Raw genomic sequence first — 18709 nt, forward strand, 5'->3', positions numbered from 1 at the left:
TTAAAGTGTGTAAAAACTCAAATAGTGGTCCTGGCGATGGGGGTGGAGCCAATGGGGGAGGAGCCGATGGTAGGAGGAGCCATGGATTTTCTCTGAATAGATTCTCTAACGTAGAAACATTTGTGTTCTTTACATAAAAATAGAGCGTGGGCGGAGCCTCCGGGGTCACGAGCGCCCGATCTTAAACAGAACTTCATACAGGATGGCGGCGACGGGGGGGGGCAGGGCGGCGGCCAGCGACACATCCAGCAGGCGGCCCTCGAGCAGCACGAACTGGTGCCGGTTCTCCTCCCCCCGCGCCATGGCGAGCAGCGCCTTGGCGGCGCGACACATCATGTTGATGCTGGGGGGTTCTGGGGGCGGGGCAGCGCCGTGCAGCTGGGCCGCCGCCGACGCAGCGCCGTCCTCCAGGAAGCCGACCAGCGTTCCCACGCCCCCCCTCTGCAGCGCGATGGCGCGCGCCGCCCCTGCCTCCCCCTGCGCCAGGTGGGACAGCGTGGCGACCGCCATCTCCCGGCACACCTGGCTCCGCCTCTCGCCCGCCAGCCGCACCAGCGCGGCGAGCAGCGCCCGCTGGCGGCTGAAGGGGGGCGTGGCCAGCAGCAGGTCCACGTTGGCGTCAAGGATGCTCAGCTTGCAGAGACACTCCAGCGCCAGGCGGCGGGGGCTGAGCGAGGCCCCGCCCCCCCCGGCGCCGAACGGGTCCTGAGCCTCGGCGGCGGGGCAGACCATCCAGTGCAGCAGCCCGTCCAGCAGGGGGAGGCACACGCCCTCCGGGTGGCGCGACAGGTCCAGCCGCCCCCCCACGTTGGCGAGCGTCACCAGGGCGTCTTCCCTGAGGGACGCCAGGAGCCCCCAGCGCCACTCGTCACGGCTGCAGCCCCGCCCTCCGTCCTCGCCCCGCCCCCCGCCGGGCACCGCCCGCCTCCGGGGGGGGTGTCGGTGGCACAGCAGCAGCAGGCGCCCCAGGATCAGCACCAGCCCCGGGTGGCGGGACATGGGGGCGTCGTTGCCGGGGACGACAGAGAGCCCCCGGATCACGTTGGACACGCAGAGGCAGCGGCGCGCCAGCGCGTCCTGCCCCGCCCCCGCCAGGGACAGCGGCGCATCGTCGCCACGCCGCGCCTCGTCCTCCAGGGGGCCGGCCTCAGGGGAACCTGGAGGGAGGGGGAAACGCATTAAAGGGGCGGGTCACCAGACCGTTACCCCCCCACACACACACCTGTACCTCCATCAGTCTCGGGGGGCGTGTCCTCGCTGACTTCCTCCTCCATTTCGGCGGTGGAGGGGGAGGTCTCCCCCGTCTGGATGTGGGCGGTGCAGTCTCCGCCCCCCGCCCTCCAGTGCAGGAGGCCGCTGACAAATCCGTTGGGGCGGTTTAGCTCCGCCCACCGCCGCACCACCTCCTCCCACCCCTCCCCCTCCTCAATCTTGATTGGCAGCTTGTCGTACTTGCTCGCCTGCTGGGGGCGGGGCTCTGCCTGCTCTGGTTCCTCCCCCTTCAGCTCCGCCTCCTCTTTCAAAGCGGCCTCAGTGGGGGGCGGGGCCTCTAGGGGCGCCATCTCCCCCTCCTGCTTCCTCTGCTCCTCGGCTGATTGGTTGTTGGAGGTGGGGGAGGTGTCTGGCGCCTCCTTTGGCTCCTCCTTCACCTCGTGGGGCCAGATCTGAGGCTCCAACAGGGGCCTCCGGCCCTCGGCCCCCACCTCGTACTCCCCCAGGATGCCGAAGATCTGGATCAGGCAGCGGCGCAAATATTCAACCATCAGCTCCAGAAAACCAGGGAGCTGAGGAGGAGGAGGAGGAGGAAGAGCAGGAGGAAGAGGAGGAAGAGGAGGAGGAGGAGGAGGAGGAAGAGGTGGAAGAGGAGGAGGAGGAGGAAGAGGAGGAGGAGGAGCAGATCAGCTGATGTTTTCTCACTGGTTTCTCTTCTCAGTGCTTTTATTTTGAAAGGTGATCGTCACCATGTTTTTATTGTGTAGTTCTCCCTCAGCCAATCAGAGGCCGGCGTGTCTCACCTGGGGGAGGCTGAAGGAGCCCACCGTGGAGTCGTCGTACAGCAGGACGCTGATGGCGTCCAGAGCCCAGGTGCTCTCCGCCAGGAGGCCGGACTTCAGTGACATCATCACCCGCCACGCCTCCGGGGCTCCTGATTGGACAAGACACAGTACTGACAACCTGTGTGTGTGTGTGTGTGTGTGCGTGTGTGTGTGTGTGTGTGTGTGTGGGCGGGGCCTCACCCACGTCCTTGGCGGTGAGGCGTTGCCGTGGCTTCAGGTTGGGGGGCGTGGCCTCCACAGTGGCGGGGGGGAAGCCGAGGTCTCTGTGGATGGGGGTCTGTGCAGCAGGGGGCCCGGGGGGGGCTCCGGGGGGCTTCTTCATGGACATGTAGGGGGCATTGTTGGGGGACAGAGAGCCCCCCAGGGGCCGGGGGAAGGGGGAGGGGCTGTGAGAGCGGGTGACATGGTTAGGAACAGTGGGCGTGGCCTGGAGGGAGGAGGGGGGCTGCCTGCAGGGCAGGGGGGGCATGGAGGGGGAGGAGCCAGAGTGGGTGGGATACGGCGGCTGGAGCCACTGGCCGTCCTGGGGGGCACCCCTGTTCTCCTGGTCGTCCCCCCGACCCATCCCTGGGTAGGGGGGCCCGTGGGGGGGCCGGCTGTACGTGTAGCTCATGTCTGTCCTGGGGGGCCACATGTTGGTCTGCAGTCCCTCTGTGGGGCCCCCGGGTGCGGCGGAGGGTCCTGAGCCCATCATGCTGTGCTGGGGGGGCCCCTGACGGTCCCGTGGGTACGGGTAGGGGTACGGGCCCTGGACCGGCCGGCGCTCGGGGGTCGCGTAGGCCCCACCCCCCCCGCCATAGGGGCCAAACACATCGGGCTGCCGGGGGCCGAACACCTCCCCCTCATGGCGTTTGGCGGGGGGGTAGAAGGGCTCCATTGCACGCTTGTAGCCCTGTAGACGGGAGAGGGGCGGAGTCAGGTGACTGGGCGGGTCTATCTGGTGACATCACACAGCGCGTGAACAGACGGGGATTCTGATTGGACGGGAGGCAGGACATGTGCTCACCTGCTGCTGGGGGTACAGGGGCTGATGGGAAGTGTAGTTCACGCTGTGGTACTGCTGCCCGTAGCCGTCAGCTCCGTGTCTGGGGGGGTAATTAATGCAAAATTCAAATTTCTAATCTTAAGAATTAAATGAACTGAAATCCGCCCCCCACCCCTGCCCCCCTCACCCCCCCACCTTTGCTGGGGGAACCTGTTGGGGTAAACATTCCCGTCGTTCCCGGTTGGACCACCAGGGGAAGCCCCGCCCCCGTCAGGCCCTGTCACATGATCCGATCTGCAGGAAGTCAAAAGTTAACCAACAGCTGAGAGACGAACACCTGGGGTTCTAAGCCCCGCCCCTCACCTGCCCTCGTAGGCGGGGCCGTAGGGGTACGGGGGTCTGGGGCCCATCCCGCGAGGGTACACCTCCTGCAAGGCGCTGGCGGGCATCTGACTGGGACCAAAGGCCTCTGCGGGTCCTGGACCTGGGGGGGGGGCAGGAACAAACCAGCGTCACCTGAGGGTGTCCCACCGCCGCCGGTTGCCTAGCAACTCGGTAAACGCGAAATGTTTCCTGTCCACACCTTTCCTGGGGGGTCTGTACGGGTCCTTGTTGGCGTCGTACTGCAGCCTCATGGGTGGGTCCGCGGGGGCCCCTCCCTGCTGGTATGGGGGGCCGCTGGGCCCCCGCCTGCTGTGGAGGGCCAGATCGCTGCCGTCGGACAACGGGTCCTGGACGCTGACCCCGACCACTTTCCTGACAGGAAACAGACGTGTGTCAGACCTGGATGCTAACGTGCTAACTAGCTAGCACCAGCTGACCGGGACTCGGGCCCCGCCCCACCTGGATCCGGGCTGGGGGGCCGTTGGGCCCTGCGGCGTATGGACGGGCGTCGGTGGCTTCACGTCTCCGGGGGCGTCGGCCAGAGAGCTGCTGCTGGACTGGGGGGTGTGGGGGCCCTGCAGGGGGGCTGCAGAGACACAGACCAGACAGAACTCCTGCTGAGAACAAGGGCGGTCATGTGATGAGAGGAGGGGGCGGGGCCATCAGCCCAACGGCGTAAAACAATCAGATAACACGCTTCCTGCTCTGGAGCCCTGTCGTCATGGTGACGTGGTGAGGTCATTACGGGATGGACACACTGACTCGTGGGGAATGAGGTCAGCGTGAGGTCACCGGTGTTTACATTCAGAGGCTCCGCCCCCATCTGGTGACTCATCCAGTTACATGGGAACAGACGAGCTGCAGTGCTAGCCTGTTAGCCAGCCTGCGAGTCTTTCATTGCCTGTGTGTGAACCTGGACTGTTTCACCGCGTGAACCTGGACTGTTTCACTGCGTGAACCTGGACTGTTTCACCCCGTGAACCTGCACTGTTTCACCCCGTGAACCTGGACTGTTTCACTGCGTGAACCTGGACTGTTTCACTGCGTGAACCTGGACTGTTTCACTGCGTGAACCTGGACTGTTTCACCGCGTGAACCTGGACTGTTTCACTGCGTGAACCTGGACTGTTTCACTGCGTTAACCTGGACTGTTTCACTACGTGAACCTGGACTGTTTCACCGTGTGAACCTGGACTGTTTCACTGCGTGAACCTGGACTGTTTCACCCCGTGAACCTGCACTGTTTCACCCCGTGAACCTGGACTGTTTCACTGCGTGAACCTGGACTGTTTCACTGCGTGAACCTGGACTGTTTCACTGCGTGAACCTGGACTGTTTCACCGCGTGAACCTGGACTGTTTCACTGCGTGAACCTGGACTGTTTCACTGCGTGAACCTGGACTGTTTCACTGAGTGAACCTGGACTGTTTCACCACGTGAACCTGGACTGTTTCACCCCGTGAACCTGGACTGTTTCACCCCGTGAACCTGGACTGTTTCACCCCGTGAACCTGGACTGTTTCACCCCGTGAACCTGGACTGTTTCACCCCGTGAACCTGGACTGTTTCACCGCGTGAACCTGGACTGTTTCACCGCGTGAACCTGGACTGTTTCACTGTGTGAACCTGGACTGTTTCACCCCGTGAACCTGGACTGTTTCACTGCGTGAACCTGGACTGTTTCACCCCGTGAACCTGGACTGTTTCACCGCGTGAACCTGGACTGTTCACCCCGTGAACCTGGACTGTTTCACTGCGTGAACCTGGACTGTTTCACTGTGTGAACCTGGACTGTTTCACCGTGTGAACCTGGACTGTTTCACCGTGTGAACCTGGACTGTTTCACTACGTGAAACTGGACTGTTTCACTGTGTGAACCTGGACTGTTTCACCCCGTGAACCTGGACTGTTTCACTGCGTGAACCTGGACTGTTTCACCCCGTGAACCTGGACTGTTTCACCGCGTGAACCTGGACTGTTTCACTGCGTGAACCTGGACTGTTTCACCCCGTGAACCTGGACTGTTTCACCGCGTGAACCTGGACTGTTTCACCGCGTGAACCTGGACTGTTTCACCGTGTGAACCTGGACTGTTTCACTGTGTGAACCTGGACTGTTTCACTGCGTGAACCTGGACTGTTTCACCCCGTGAACCTGGACTGTTTCACCCCGTGAACCTGGACTGTTTCACCCCGTGAACCTGGACTGTTTCACCCCGTGAACCTGGACTGTTTCACTGCATGAACCTGGACTGTTTCACCCCGTGAACCTGGACTGTTTCACCCCGTGAACCTGGACTGTTTCACCGCGTGAACCTGGACTGTTTCACCCCGTGAACCTGGACTGTTTCACTGTGTGAACCTGGACTGTTTCACTGCGTGAACCTGGACTGTTTCACTGCGTTAACCTGGACTGTTTCACTGCGTGAACCTGGACTGTTTCACTACGTGAACCTGGACTGTTTCACCGTGTGAACCTGGACTGTTTCACTGCGTGAACCTGGACTGTTTCACTGCGTGAACCTGGACTGTTTCACTGCGTGAACCTGGACTGCTTCACTGCGTGAACCTGGACTGTTTCACTGCGTGAACCTGGACTGTTTCACCCCGTGAACCTGGACTGTTTCACCCCGTGAACCTGGACTGTTTCACCGCGTGAACCTGGACTGTTTCACTGCGTGAACCTGGACTGTTTCACCGTGTGAACCTGGACTGTTTCACTGTGTGAACCTGGACTGTTTCACTGCGTGAACCTGGACTGTTTCACTGTGTGAACCTGGACTGTTTCACTGCGTGAACCTGGACTGTTTCACTGCGTTAACCTGGACTGTTTCACCTCGTGAACCTGGACTGTTTCACTACGTGAACCTGGACTGTTTCACTGCGTTAACCTGGACTGTTTCACCGTGTGAACCTGGACTGTTTCACTGCGTGAACCTGGACTGTTTCACTGCGTGAACCTGGACTGTTTCACTGCGTGAACCTGGACTGCTTCACTGCGTGAACCTGGACTGTTTCACTGCGTGAACCTGGACTGTTTCACCCCGTGAACCTGGACTGTTTCACCCCGTGAACCTGGACTGTTTCACCCCGTGAACCTGGACTGTTTCACCCCGTGAACCTGGACTGTTTCACCCCGTGAACCTGGACTGTTTCACCGTGTGAACCTGGACTGTTTCACTGTGTGAACCTGGACTGTTTCACTGCGTGAACTTGGACTGTTTCACTGCGTGAACCTGGACTGTTTCACTACGTGAACCTGGACTGTTTCACCCCGTGAACCTGGACTGTTTCACCCCGTGAACCTGGACTGTTTCACCCCGTGAACCTGGACTGTTTCACTGCGTGAACCTGGACTGTTTCACCGTGTGAACCTGGACTGTTTCACTGTGTGAACCTGGACTGTTTCACTGTGTGAACCTGGACTGTTTCACTGCGTGAACCTGGACTGTTTCACTGCGTTAACCTGGACTGTTTCACTGCGTGAACCTGGACTGCTTCACTGCGTTAACCTGGACTGTTTCACCGTGTGAACCTGGACTGTTTCACCGCGTGAACCTGGACTGTTTCACTGTGTGAACCTGGACTGTTTCACTGCGTGAACCTGGACTGTTTCACTGCGTGAACCTGGACTGTTTCACTGCGTGAACCTGGACTGCTTCACTGCGTGAACCTGGACTGTTTCACTGCGTGAACCTGGACTGCTTCACTGCGTGAACCTGGACTGTTTCACTGCGTGAATCTGGACTGAGGGTTCCTCACCTGGGGATGGAGGCTGGATCCTGGCCTGGAGCGACGGGGGCTTCTTGGCGTCGGGCCCCGGGGCCTCTGGCGGAGGCTCCTCCCCCCGCTCCACCTGACACTCGTAGGCGAACAGGTACTGGATGTACTGCTTCTTCAGGGAGGAGGCGGAGGTGCTGGACGTCCCCACGTTCAGCTGGGAGGACAACTCCCTCCACTTCTTGTTCTTGTTCACCTGAGGGGGCGGAGTTTTACTCGTGATCTCTGAACAGTTAGCATTAGCGTTAGCTGGGCGTCAGCCCCCAGTCTCACCATGGCCAGGCCCCCTATGTCCCTGACGGCCAGGTAGAGGCGGCACAGGTCCAGCGGCCTCCTGCCCACGGCGGGGAGGGCGGGGACGGGCGTGCCCCGCCCTTCCATGAAGCTCAGGTAACGTTCCACCCACGCCGCCCGCTCGGGCTCCGCCCCCATGTCGTACAGCCGGGTGATGCTCTCGCCTGTCAGGGTGGGCAGGCTGGCCTTCTGGAGATGGGGGAGAGGGGAATGACATGATGAAACGTGGCCGACGCCCATCAGCTGCTTGGGGCGTCGCCCCTCACGACGGGTTCAGACGGGGTGGAGGCCACCGCGCCCTTCAGGTGACATCACCATCACAACAACCACAACACCACACGATGGCTCCGCCCACACAACCTTCCTCTCGTGGCATGATATCACGGACACACACACACTTGTGGGCGGGGCACTTACAGGGCTGATGGATGACGTCCGGGGCCTGGGGGGGCCGCTAATGCTATCGCCGTCCTCCCCGAGACAGGAGGACAGGGGGGAGGGGGTGGGGGGCTGGGACACACACTGAGAGCTGTGGGTGTCCTGTGACACACACACATACACACACACACACACACACACATTAGCTTACAACTGGGCATGCTAGGTAGTTAGCTTCAGATGCTAACATTCAGAGGGCAGGGTCAGCATCAACCCGATTGGCTGACCGCTGGGGGGTGGGGCCTGAGGTTGTGGGTGTGGTTGGGGCGGTGCCAGAGGGTGAGAGTCTGTCTGATTCTACAGAACCCGGCGCATTCAGAGGGTGAACCCTGCCGCATGCATTCAGAGCAGGCCAGTGCCGAAGAAAGGCATGATGGGAGCTGGGGTCACTGGCAGAGCCATCGGCCACTGTGATTGGTTAGAACAGCCGGGGAACCTACCTTCCGTTTGGGCGGATCGGGGGCGGGGCCGGTGCCGTCTTTGCCGAACTCGACTCTCTGCGTGGCGTCTGGATGAGCTCCGCCCCCTTCCGCCTGCATCATCACGGCGCCTGGGAGAGAAACAGTGATGTCATCAACAAAAGCCCGGACGCTCCCGAAGTACCCCCCCGATCGTGCAGAGCAATGCCCACCTGAGGGGGCGGAGCTGAAGGGGCGTCCCTGGGGGGTCATCCTCCCAGAGTTGCTTCCTGGTTGCTGGGCGTACGCGCCTCCTGGGACCACGCCCCCCATCGCTGCCACACCCAGGTAGCCGCCCTGCCTGGACACCAAAAGAGAAGACTAGGGTTAGCTTACCGCGACGAGATGCAACCAATCAGGAGGGGGCATACTGGGGTTAGGAGGCGGCGGAGACAGGCGTCTGTCTCCGCCCACTCATGCAGTTACTGCAGGTAAAAGAGGAGGAGACTCAGGACCAGCAGGAAGTCCCGCCTCCTGACCTACGGTCCATCACAGAGGTAAGATAAACTAATGCTGATCCAAATCCTGAATCAGACCCAGATCCTGATTCAGATCCAGATCCTGATTCAGATCCAGATCCTAATTCAGATCCAGATCCTGATCCAGATCCAGCTTCTGGTTCCTGAGGAATCAGAGGCCTGTACCATAAAGATGGATTACGGTTTAGCCAGATAACTTCAGGCTTAACCCTGGCTTTTCGGTACCATGAAGGTGGCTGACTTTCTATCAGGCTACGTTGTCGCGGTAACCTATGCTGAACACCTAACCTGCTCCGGAGCAGGATAAGTTCAGGATAAGATCAGCAGGTATAACAGCCCCACCTACTGACCAATCACAGCTCAGCGGGTATAACAGCCCCACCTACTGACCAATCAGAGCTCAGCAGGTATAACAGCCCCACCTACTGACCAATCAGAGCTCAGCAGGTATAACAGCCCCACCTACTGACCAATCAGAGCTCAGCAGGTATAACAGCCCCACCTACTGACCAATCAGAGCTCAGCAGGTATAACAGCCCCACCTACTGACCAATCAGAGCTCAGCAGGTATAACAGCCCCACCTACTGACCAATCAGAGCTCAGCAGGTATAACAGCCCCACCTACTGACCAATCGGTTCTCCTGAAAACGGGCCGTCCGTTCCCTGAGAACCCGGTGGATCTCGGGTCACAGCTTGTGTGCAGAGCGCTCAGGCAGAGAGAATATTTAGGGATGGCTGTAATCCGGTGGGATTGGCTGAACAATGACTGTAGAAAGGTAGAGGTTTTGGGGGGAGGGGTTACATTACATCTGTCAGCTGCTGGAGCCTCACATCAGGAATGGAACGCACCCCAACCACGCGCTGACAGCCCCACACAGTGTGCATTGACCTGAGGGTCTTTGAGACAGTTCATATATTTCTGAGTGATGTTGGTCATTATTATGATGTCCTGAAATCCCTCGTTGGACGGGTTACAAGCAAGACACAGATAGAATGTCATTGATCAATGATTTGTTTCAGTAAATCATGGATTGATTGATTGATTGATTGATCGGTACTTTTATGTATTCTGTTGGCGATGCTGAAAACCTGTGAAGAACACAGTACGTAGAGCTGTTCATAAAGTCACGGGGGCTACGATCACATGTCATAACCAAACATGTGGTTCACACACACATGTATGAACACACACATGTTACTGTAGTCAGATACACAAGTGCATCATAGTGGGGCAGTAATATTATAATGGCACTAACTTCCTCATTGACGCAGTCGGCCATGTTTTCCCAGAGATCCTTGCGCCGTTGGGCAGCTGCAGCTGTGTTGCTGTTTGCCTGGATTATTGATTTGTATTGATCGTATTTATTAATTATTATTGTTTGCTCCTCCGTTGTGAAATATGCGTCTCGGGCCGGTTTGTTGCATGTTTGTGATTGGTCGCATGCAGCAAACTCCGCCCTTTTTATGTGAGCGCGCACAGATCTAGAGTGGACAAGTCTGGATTGAATTAGTGAGTTGATAGCCGGCTTTATGGTACCGAAAATCTGGAGGGTGGATGTCTGGGTAAGTGAAGCCAGATAAGTAGGAGGAAGCCTGACTAGGTTAATCCAGCTTTATGGGACAGGACTGAACCTGAGGATGTTGTTGTTGTTGATGAGGGGGCGGGGCCATTAGAAGTCAGTGAAACGCATCTGATGACATGCAGCAGGTCTGGTTAGTAGACACGCCCCCAAAGCCACAGCCCTCTGGCCCAAAACCTACCCATAATGCTCGGCAGGGGTGGACACATGGTTTCCCTGCTGGGTGTGGGGGTGAGGAGGCTGGGGGGACCACGACTGGTGGTTGTAGGCTGGGGAACGAGCGAAGGGGGGCCTGGGGGGCGAGGAACCGCAAGAAAACAAACAAAGGTAAACAAATAAATATAAACAGTTCAGATCCACAGAGATCAAAGCAGAAAGAACCGCTTCCTGTTTGAATCAACGCTAGCTGCTAGCATCAGTTAGCACGTTAGCTTAGCAGAGGCCACGCCTCTCTCAGGAGGCCACGCCTCTCAGGGGGCGGTACTGTCTGGTTTGTCTTGGAGCGTCCCTGAACACACCCCCGGTGAACACGTGACCACCTGGACGGGGGGGGGGGGTCCCTTGGACTCACCTGCCGGGTCCGGCTGGCGCCGACGTCGCGTTCGGCTTGCGGCTGGTGTTGGCGTCCGGGGGCCCCATGCCCTGCCCGGCGGGCTGCGGCATGCCGGGGGAGGTGGGTGCCATGGCGCTCCCAGCGGTGGGGTAGGGTCGCCCCCCCGGGCCGGGGCCGGGCCCCCGGCCTGCAGGGGTGGAGGGGCCATGGCCGTGCATGGGGCTGCTGGCAGGGCCGGGGCCTGGGGCGCTGTAGTTGGCACTGGGAGCCCCGCCGTAGTGGGGGGGCCGAGGGTAGTTACCCGGGGGGCCGTACTGGCTGTAGGCGCTGCCCTGGTGGTAGGAGCCGTGGTGCCCCCCCGACGCCGAGTGGGGGGACATGGGGGGCGCTGACTGCTGAGGGCCAAACTGAGGCCCCTGGCTGCTGCGCTGCATGGAGATGGAGGGGGGGAAGCCTGGGGACACGGGGCGGGGGGGGGGGGGGGGTGAGTTAGCGTTAGCCTAGCATGAAAACCTCCACCGATAAGCTAACCACCACGTCGGGCCCTACCTCTGTCCTGAGTCATGGCTGTCTGGGGCCCCTCCTCCAGTGCAGGACCCAATCCCTGGGGAGTCAGCTGAGGTCCTGAGAGACACGCCCCCGTTAGCGCCAACCCACAGCTACAGGAAGCACACAGGAAGTGATGTCATCACCCTACCTGCTCCACTGCTGCTGGGGGACATCGGTCCGGATCGCAGTTGGCTGCTGGCGGGGGACGGCGAGGGGGAGGGGGAGGGTCCTGTGTGAGCCGGGGGGGGGAGGCGGGGCGAGACGTGGGGCGAGAACGGGGAGCGGGTCCCCCGGTTACCCTGAGTGCTTCCCGATCCCGACGTCCCTGAACTCATCACCACCTCAGTGCCGGTGGGCAGGTCGTCAATGGAGCCGGACAGGTCCTGATCAGCCAATCAGAGAGAGGGACACCACCATCAGCCAATCAGAGAGGGAGGGAGACGAGTGAATGAATCCTGTTGTTTCACCAACAGGAGGAAAAGGATGAGAGTCAAAGAGGAGGAGGGACCCGCCCACAGCCCCCGGTCCAACCAATCACAGCACAGCAGCTGATCCTCCATCCCTCTAGACGCCCCATGCCAACAGCTCAGCCAATCAGCTGCTGCGCTGCATCACTCTCTCACTCACACACACACTCTCCTGGTGTGTGTTCTAATAATAAAGAGGAGGAGGGGTGGAGCCTCCTCTCTCATTTCATTTCTTCTCATCCCCCTTTTCATCTTCTTTCCCCGCAACTTTTCTCTTCCTCCTCCTCTTCTCTACAACCAGCGCTACAGCTAATGTTAGCACATCAACAACCAGCGCTACAGCTAATGTTAGCACATCAACAACCAGCGCTACAGCTAATGTTAGCACATCAACAACCAGCGCTACAGCTAATGTTAGCACATCAACAACCAGCGCTACAGCTAATGTTAGCACATCAACAACCAGCGCTACAGCTAATGTTAGCACATCAACAACCAGCGCTACAGCTAATGTTAGCACATCAACAACCAGCGCTACTGCTAATGTTAGCACATCAACAACCAGCGCTACAGCTAATGTTAGCACATCAACAACCAGCGCTACAGCTAATGTTAGCACATCAACAACCAGCGCTACAGCTAATGTTAGCACATCAACAACCAGCGCTACAGCTAATGTTAGCACATCAACAACCAGCGCTAAAGCTAATGTTAGCACATCAACAACCAGCGCTACAGCTAATGTTAGCACATCAACAACCAGCGCTACAGCTAATGTTAGCACTTCAACAACCAGCGCTACAGCTAATGCTAAGACAGCAGGTGTTCCATTTTGGGGTGTGGCCAGATAAAAAGGGGCGGAGTCATCCAGTCTTCCTCCTCCTGAAATGGTTTGTTTTCAATCCAAGCATTGAGGAAACCTGGAGTTCATTTAGAACAACCTTTATTTTGGTACAACCTTTATTTTGGCGGGTACAGCGGGTATGAGTATTTGAGGCCTTCGGCTGCAGCGATCGATAGCGCCGTCTCCCCGCTGCCTGTCGCCATGGCAACAGCATCAGCACCCCCTACTTCAAAAAGGAGGCTCTGTAAAGTACTGGAGCAGAGAGGAGGAGGGGGAGGAGGAGGAGGAAGAGCGGCGAGCAGCCAAAGGAGCTTTCAAGAAGGAGTCGAATGTAATCGATCACCAATAGCGGATCAATGTCACCTGATATCGATACCCGATCGGGGGCGGTAACTGAATGATGCTAAACGTGGTGTTGGATCGACGGGCATGTCGTCATCACAGCAGCGCTACTTCCTGACTGATCACATGACCCCCGTGATGTCACGTTGGGCGAAGCTACCTCTGTGGCCACACCTACCGGTAGGCTGGACGGCCGCTCCTGTTCGCCCAGACTCATCTCCTCGTGGTTTGGCTTCCCAGGAGTCATAGCGACAGACTGGCCCCGCCCCCCGTACGCCTCCTGTGGTACTTCCTGAATGGGGACAGATGCAGACGCTAACAGGCTAGCAGCGACGTCGCTAACAGGCAAACGCAGGCTGACAGTTTAGGGCCTCTGAGGAAAGCACAAGATGGTCGTCATGGAGATGGGCGGGGCGTACCTGCTGGGGCAGTGGGTGGGGCTGCATGTAGGGCGGCTGGCTGGGGGCGGCGGTCTGCTGCTGGGGGGGGCTGAAGTAAGGCGGTTGTCTGGGGTGGTAGCCCCCGGCGCCCTGCTGGCCGTACGGAGACACCTGGGGGGGACAGGAAGTGGGCGTGACACAGGCACCACTTCCAACCAAACATTTGCCACCGGCGCCCCCTACCTGCTGCTGGGGGTACTGCAGGCCCCCCATAGGCATCTGCCCCCTGCTGGGCAGTCCCATGGGGTATCGGTGGGGGGGCGGCGAGCCGTACAGCTGGGTGGAGTAGGGCGCCCCCTGCTGGGCGTACGGGCTGCTGCTCATCCCGTAGAGCTGAGAGCGCTTCAACGCCATCGGGTCCATGGGCGGAGCCACCTGCAGGAGAGACGGGATTGGTTGATGACACTTGTTTACGTCCCCCCTGCCCTGGGGGGGGGCTGTTTCTCGAGCGACAGATGGGACGTGAACACGTGTTGCCAAGCAACGCACAAACAAGAGAGGGAAACACCGCGAGCAACCGCTAGCGGCTAACGGGACGTTTCTTCACCCTTCAGAGGCGGGGCCATGAGGGCGACGCCCACAGGGAAGGATTGTCACTGTGTTGTTGTTGTTTACTAAATACTGATGACACAGGTTGATGGTTAGCTGTTAGCTATCACCTCACACACACACTGAACACACACACACACACACTGAACACACACACACACACACACTGAACACACACACACACACTGAACACACACACTGAACACACACTGAACACACACACACACACACACACACTGAACACACACACACACACTGAACACACACACACACACTGAACACACACACACACTGAACACACACACACACACTGAACACACACACTGAACACACACACACACACACACTGAACACACACACACACACACACACTGAACACACACACACACACACACTGAACACACACACACACACACACACACACTGAACTTACACACACACACACTGAACACACACACACACACACACACACACTGAACACACACACACACACACTGAACACACACACACACACACACTGAACACACACAGACACACACACACTGAACACACACACTGAACACACACACACACACACACACTGAACACACACACTGAACACACACACACACACTGAACACACACACAAACACACTGAACACACACACACACACACACACACTGAACTTACACACACACACACTGAACTTACACACACACACACTGAACACAGAACACACACACACACACACACAGAACACACACACACACACACTGAACACACACACACACACTGAACTTACACACACACACACTGAACACACACACACACACACACACACACACACACACTGAACACACACTGAACACACACACTGAACACACACTGAACACACACACTGAACACACACACACACACACTGAACACACACACACACACACACACCCATTTCAATATTTTTCATGTATTTATTATTTCAATTTTTGAAGGAGGAACCCCTGAGTTAAAGGTCAAAGGTTATGATCCGTTCTGCTTGGGGGAGCTGAGGTCACAGAATCAGACATGAGGAACTGTACCCCCCCAATCCGGGTCCTGATGACACGCGTGTGAACGCCGCATAGACCGTGAGGTGTGAGCGGCGTGTAGCACCGGGCAGCATTCTGTCTGACGGTGAACGCATCACCTGAGGCCACACATCCGACACACACACTTTGACACACACACTTTGACACACACACTTTGACACACACACTTTGACACACACACTTTGACACACACACTTTGACACACACACTTTGACACACACACTTTGACACACACACTTTGACACACACACTTTGACACACACACTTTGACACACTGACACAAGCAGACGTGAATCTGAACAGATGTTTCGCTGCTGCTAAAAATAAAAACCGCTCCTGAGTTACACACACACACACACACACACACACACACACACACACACACACACACACACAGCGGAGGATTAATTAGGACTGTCTAACTCACACCTTGGGTTCGTCGACCATCAGACGTTAGTGCTGCTGCAAATTATCCTATAATCCTATATTTACAACCCAGAAGCTAACGGCAGCTAGCAGCAGTTAGCATTGCATGATAATTCCAACATGAACAAGGCAACATCCCGCGACACCCCCTGAATTCATCCACCTACTTCTTTTACGTCAGAATCCATTTTGACTTGCTCTTTTTCTGCAGTTTATATATTTTTAGGGTTTGCTTTGATCCATCTTTGATCTATCTCCTTTGATCCAACATCTCCTTTGATCTAACCCTTTGTTCATTGTCCTTGTGCACAAGGTGACATGTTTTGTTACATCATTCAGCTAATGTTTTGATCTATGGTCTTTGTTACATGTGTACATACTAATTTGTTACAGAAAAACAGTGAAAGTGCAAGAGTTACTAAACCGGTCTCACTGATGTCGTATCCATCCGCCAACAAGTGGTAAAGAACGAGATCCGGTCTCATTGATGTCGTATCCATCCGCCAACAAGTGGTAAAGAACGAGATCCGGTCTCATTGATGTCGTATCCATCCGCCAACAAGTGGTAAAGAACGAGATCCGGTCTCATTGATGTCGTATCCATCCGCCAACACGTGGTAAAGAACGAGATACGGTCTCATTGATGTCGTATCCATCCGCCAACACGTGGTAAAGAACGAGATACGGTCTCACTGATGTCGTATCCATCCGCCAACACGTGGTAAAGAACGAGATACGGTCTCACTGATGTCGTATCCATCCGCCAACACGTGGTAAAGAACGAGATACGGTCTCACTGATGTCGTATCCATCCACCAACACGTGGTAAAGAACGAGATACGGTCTCACTGATGTCGTATCCATCCACCAACACGTGGTAAAGAACGAGATACGGTCTCACTGATGTCGTATCCATCCACTTGTCCTGAAGTCTGACTCGTATCTCGAATTTTCACTCGTGTGGAACAAAAGCACAAACAGTGTAGACTCATATCTACTCTACAGTAGAGTACACCTGCAGTGTTCACCATGTGGTCCAGTTGACCAGTGGAGGTCCAGTGGAGGTCTGGTGGTCCAGTAGCGGACCGGTGGTAGGGATGTACCCCTGGACTGAGGGGTGTAAGGGGCGCTAATCCTGCCCCGGCCTCCAGCGGGCCCAGCTGGGGCAGCGTGACTCCGGCTCGCCCCCGTGTTGTGCTGGCGGTGAGGGGCACATGGCTAATCTGCATGTGTGTAGGTCAGGGCTCCTGTGAGCAGACGGGGCCCTGACGGGCAGCTCGCCGGCCCCGCTGGAGAGCCGACCCACCGGCCGAGAGGAGCTCACACAGCCGCATTAGCACAACAGAGAGGCTAACAATGGCTAACGAGCGGCACCAGTTGCTCCAAGGAGGTAGCCCGCTAATGTCCCATGAGCGTGGCTCCGTGAGGAAGCAGCAGTCGGCGGTGGGGGCCGCTCACCGGAGAGCAATATCCTCCACCTTCACGAGACGATAAAAGAGCAAAAAGCAGCGCAGCCGGACACGGAGCCCCGCTAGCCTTCTCAGGCCTGTGCGGCTAACAGCGGCTAGAGCCGTACTTAGCTTAGCTTAGCCTAGCCTAACGGGCTGAAGACGGAGTCACCTTGGACACGACATCTGTACCGAATCCTGTCCGTTAACGGGGACGTTGCTGCTCCATCCTTTTACACAAAATTAATCCCGAACGAATTTATGTTTGAGTTACCGTCAGCATGTCGGAATAAAAATGAAGCAACGGGAAACGGTAACGGAAGAAAACACCGCTAGCTTAGTGGCTAACTGACCTGACTCTCCGGTTAGCATAGCGGCCAGTGGGCTAGTTTAGCGGCTAGTGGGTTAGCTTAGCGGCTAAATGATCTGTCTTTCTGGGTTAGCTCAGCGGCTAGCTGTGATTTAGCGCATGACAAAGTGTTTTTAACGGTCACCGGTGATTCATCGCGTCTCTATCGGTCACCTGGGATCTCCCGCCGCCCTGCCCGGTGCCCCCCGGGCTGACGCTCGGGTGACTTCGCTGCGGTCCTCCCCAGCCGTGACTCGCCGCGCCGTACTGGGGGTCCTTCGCTAGCCCGATGCTAGCCTGCTGTGCGGGGCCGTTGAAGTCGGGGTAGCCGCTGCCGTAGCTCCGCATCACGGAGCTCGGGGACGTTAACAGCTGATTCAGGGTCGGTGTGGCCCCGGACGGGTGCAGCTGCTGCGGCTGGTTCTGTCCGGGGAACCGCTGGAAGCCTCCGCCTGCGGTGGAGCTGCTAGCGGCCGGGGCCGTTTTGCTGTGGTTAGCGGCGGTTGAGCCGCTCCCCGGCCGGGAGGGACTCATCGTGCCCCCGTAGCCGCCATCCCCGGAGCCGGGCCGGTGGTTCGGGTGGTGTCCGTACGGGCCGGGGCTGCCGTAGCCTTCGTGGGGGTTCTGAACCTGGTCCATGGTGCCGCGGAGCGCCGCCGTTACCCCCGTCCCTGCGCTGTGTTGTCCGCCATGTTGGTCGGAGCTGGGCCCTCCTCCTCCGGCCCCGTGATACCGGAGGAGCCCGGAGCCGGTGCCGCTGGGAGGAGGGTCGGTGGTGCTGCTCGGGTCCGGGCTGACATCCATCCGCTGCTCCTCTTCCTCTCCGCTCAGCCGGAGCTGCTCCCGCCGCTCGCTCCCCGTGCGGAGGTCGTGTGTTCTGGGTCCATGCTGCCGGCGGTGCCCGTCGGTGCTGCCGGTAACGGAGTAACGGCTGGACGGCGGAGTGTGTGTGTGTGTGTGTGTGTGGGGGGGGGGGGGTCCTGCTGATGTTCTTCACTAAAAACCTGCTGAGAATCTCTCACACACTTTCAGTTAAATGCCCCCCCCCCTCCCTCGGGGCACCTGTCTGGGGCAGTTGATCCTGGACACCCCAGGAACAACTGTGTGTGTGTGTGTGTGTGTTGGGAGGGGGGGGTAGTGTCCAGGCCTAAATCAAAACTAACGTTCAGGTGGGGGGGTCAAACCCATCCTAAATTCCCCCCGACAACAGCGGGATTCGAAC

The 18709-nt window shown here is 57.9% G+C and overlaps 1 protein-coding gene across 4 annotated transcripts; it reads right to left on the reverse strand.

Annotated features, from left to right (window-relative positions):
* Positions 1-163: 163 nt before the first annotated feature.
* Positions 164-18412, reverse strand: LOC137613423 (AT-rich interactive domain-containing protein 1B-like). 4 transcript variants are annotated; one of them, XM_068342635.1, is made up of 21 exons: positions 17662-18412; positions 13834-14025; positions 13630-13761; positions 13389-13502; positions 11706-11940; positions 11558-11632; positions 11027-11462; positions 10637-10747; positions 8569-8696; positions 8378-8487; positions 7479-7688; positions 7188-7401; positions 3886-4012; positions 3626-3798; positions 3406-3526; positions 3238-3336; positions 3064-3142; positions 2238-2949; positions 2016-2146; positions 1229-1784; positions 164-1157 (listed from the first exon to the last, which is right to left on the reverse strand). In XM_068342635.1, the coding sequence occupies exons 1-21, from the start codon at positions 18289-18291 to the stop codon at positions 166-168; spliced, it is 5577 nt and encodes a 1858-aa protein (XP_068198736.1). In that variant the 5' UTR covers positions 18292-18412; the 3' UTR covers positions 164-165. The 4 variants fall into 4 exon arrangements, with proteins under 4 accessions (XP_068198736.1, XP_068198735.1, XP_068198737.1 ...); XM_068342634.1 differs by having other exon boundaries at positions 1223-1784; XM_068342636.1 differs by lacking the exon at positions 10637-10747 and having other exon boundaries at positions 1223-1784.
* Between the last annotated feature and the right edge of the window lie 297 nt (positions 18413-18709).

Source organism: Antennarius striatus, chromosome 19 (genome assembly GCF_040054535.1).
Source record: "Antennarius striatus isolate MH-2024 chromosome 19, ASM4005453v1, whole genome shotgun sequence".
Lineage (NCBI taxonomy): Eukaryota > Metazoa > Chordata > Actinopteri > Lophiiformes > Antennariidae > Antennarius > Antennarius striatus.

Bases quoted from the DNA above. Each gene is read 5' to 3' on its own strand.
- LOC137613423 (XM_068342634.1), bottom strand. From the start codon at position 18,291: ATGGATGTCAGCCCGGACCCGAGCAGCACCACCGACCCTCCTCCCAGC. The intron at 7,402-7,478 runs GTGAGACTGGGG...CCGCCCCCTCAG, and splicing joins ACATAGGGGGCCTGGCCATG to GTGAACAAGAACAAGAAGTG. The intron at 4,013-7,187 runs GTGAGGAACCCT...GTGTCTCTGCAG, and splicing joins GATCCAGCCTCCATCCCCAG to CCCCCCTGCAGGGCCCCCAC.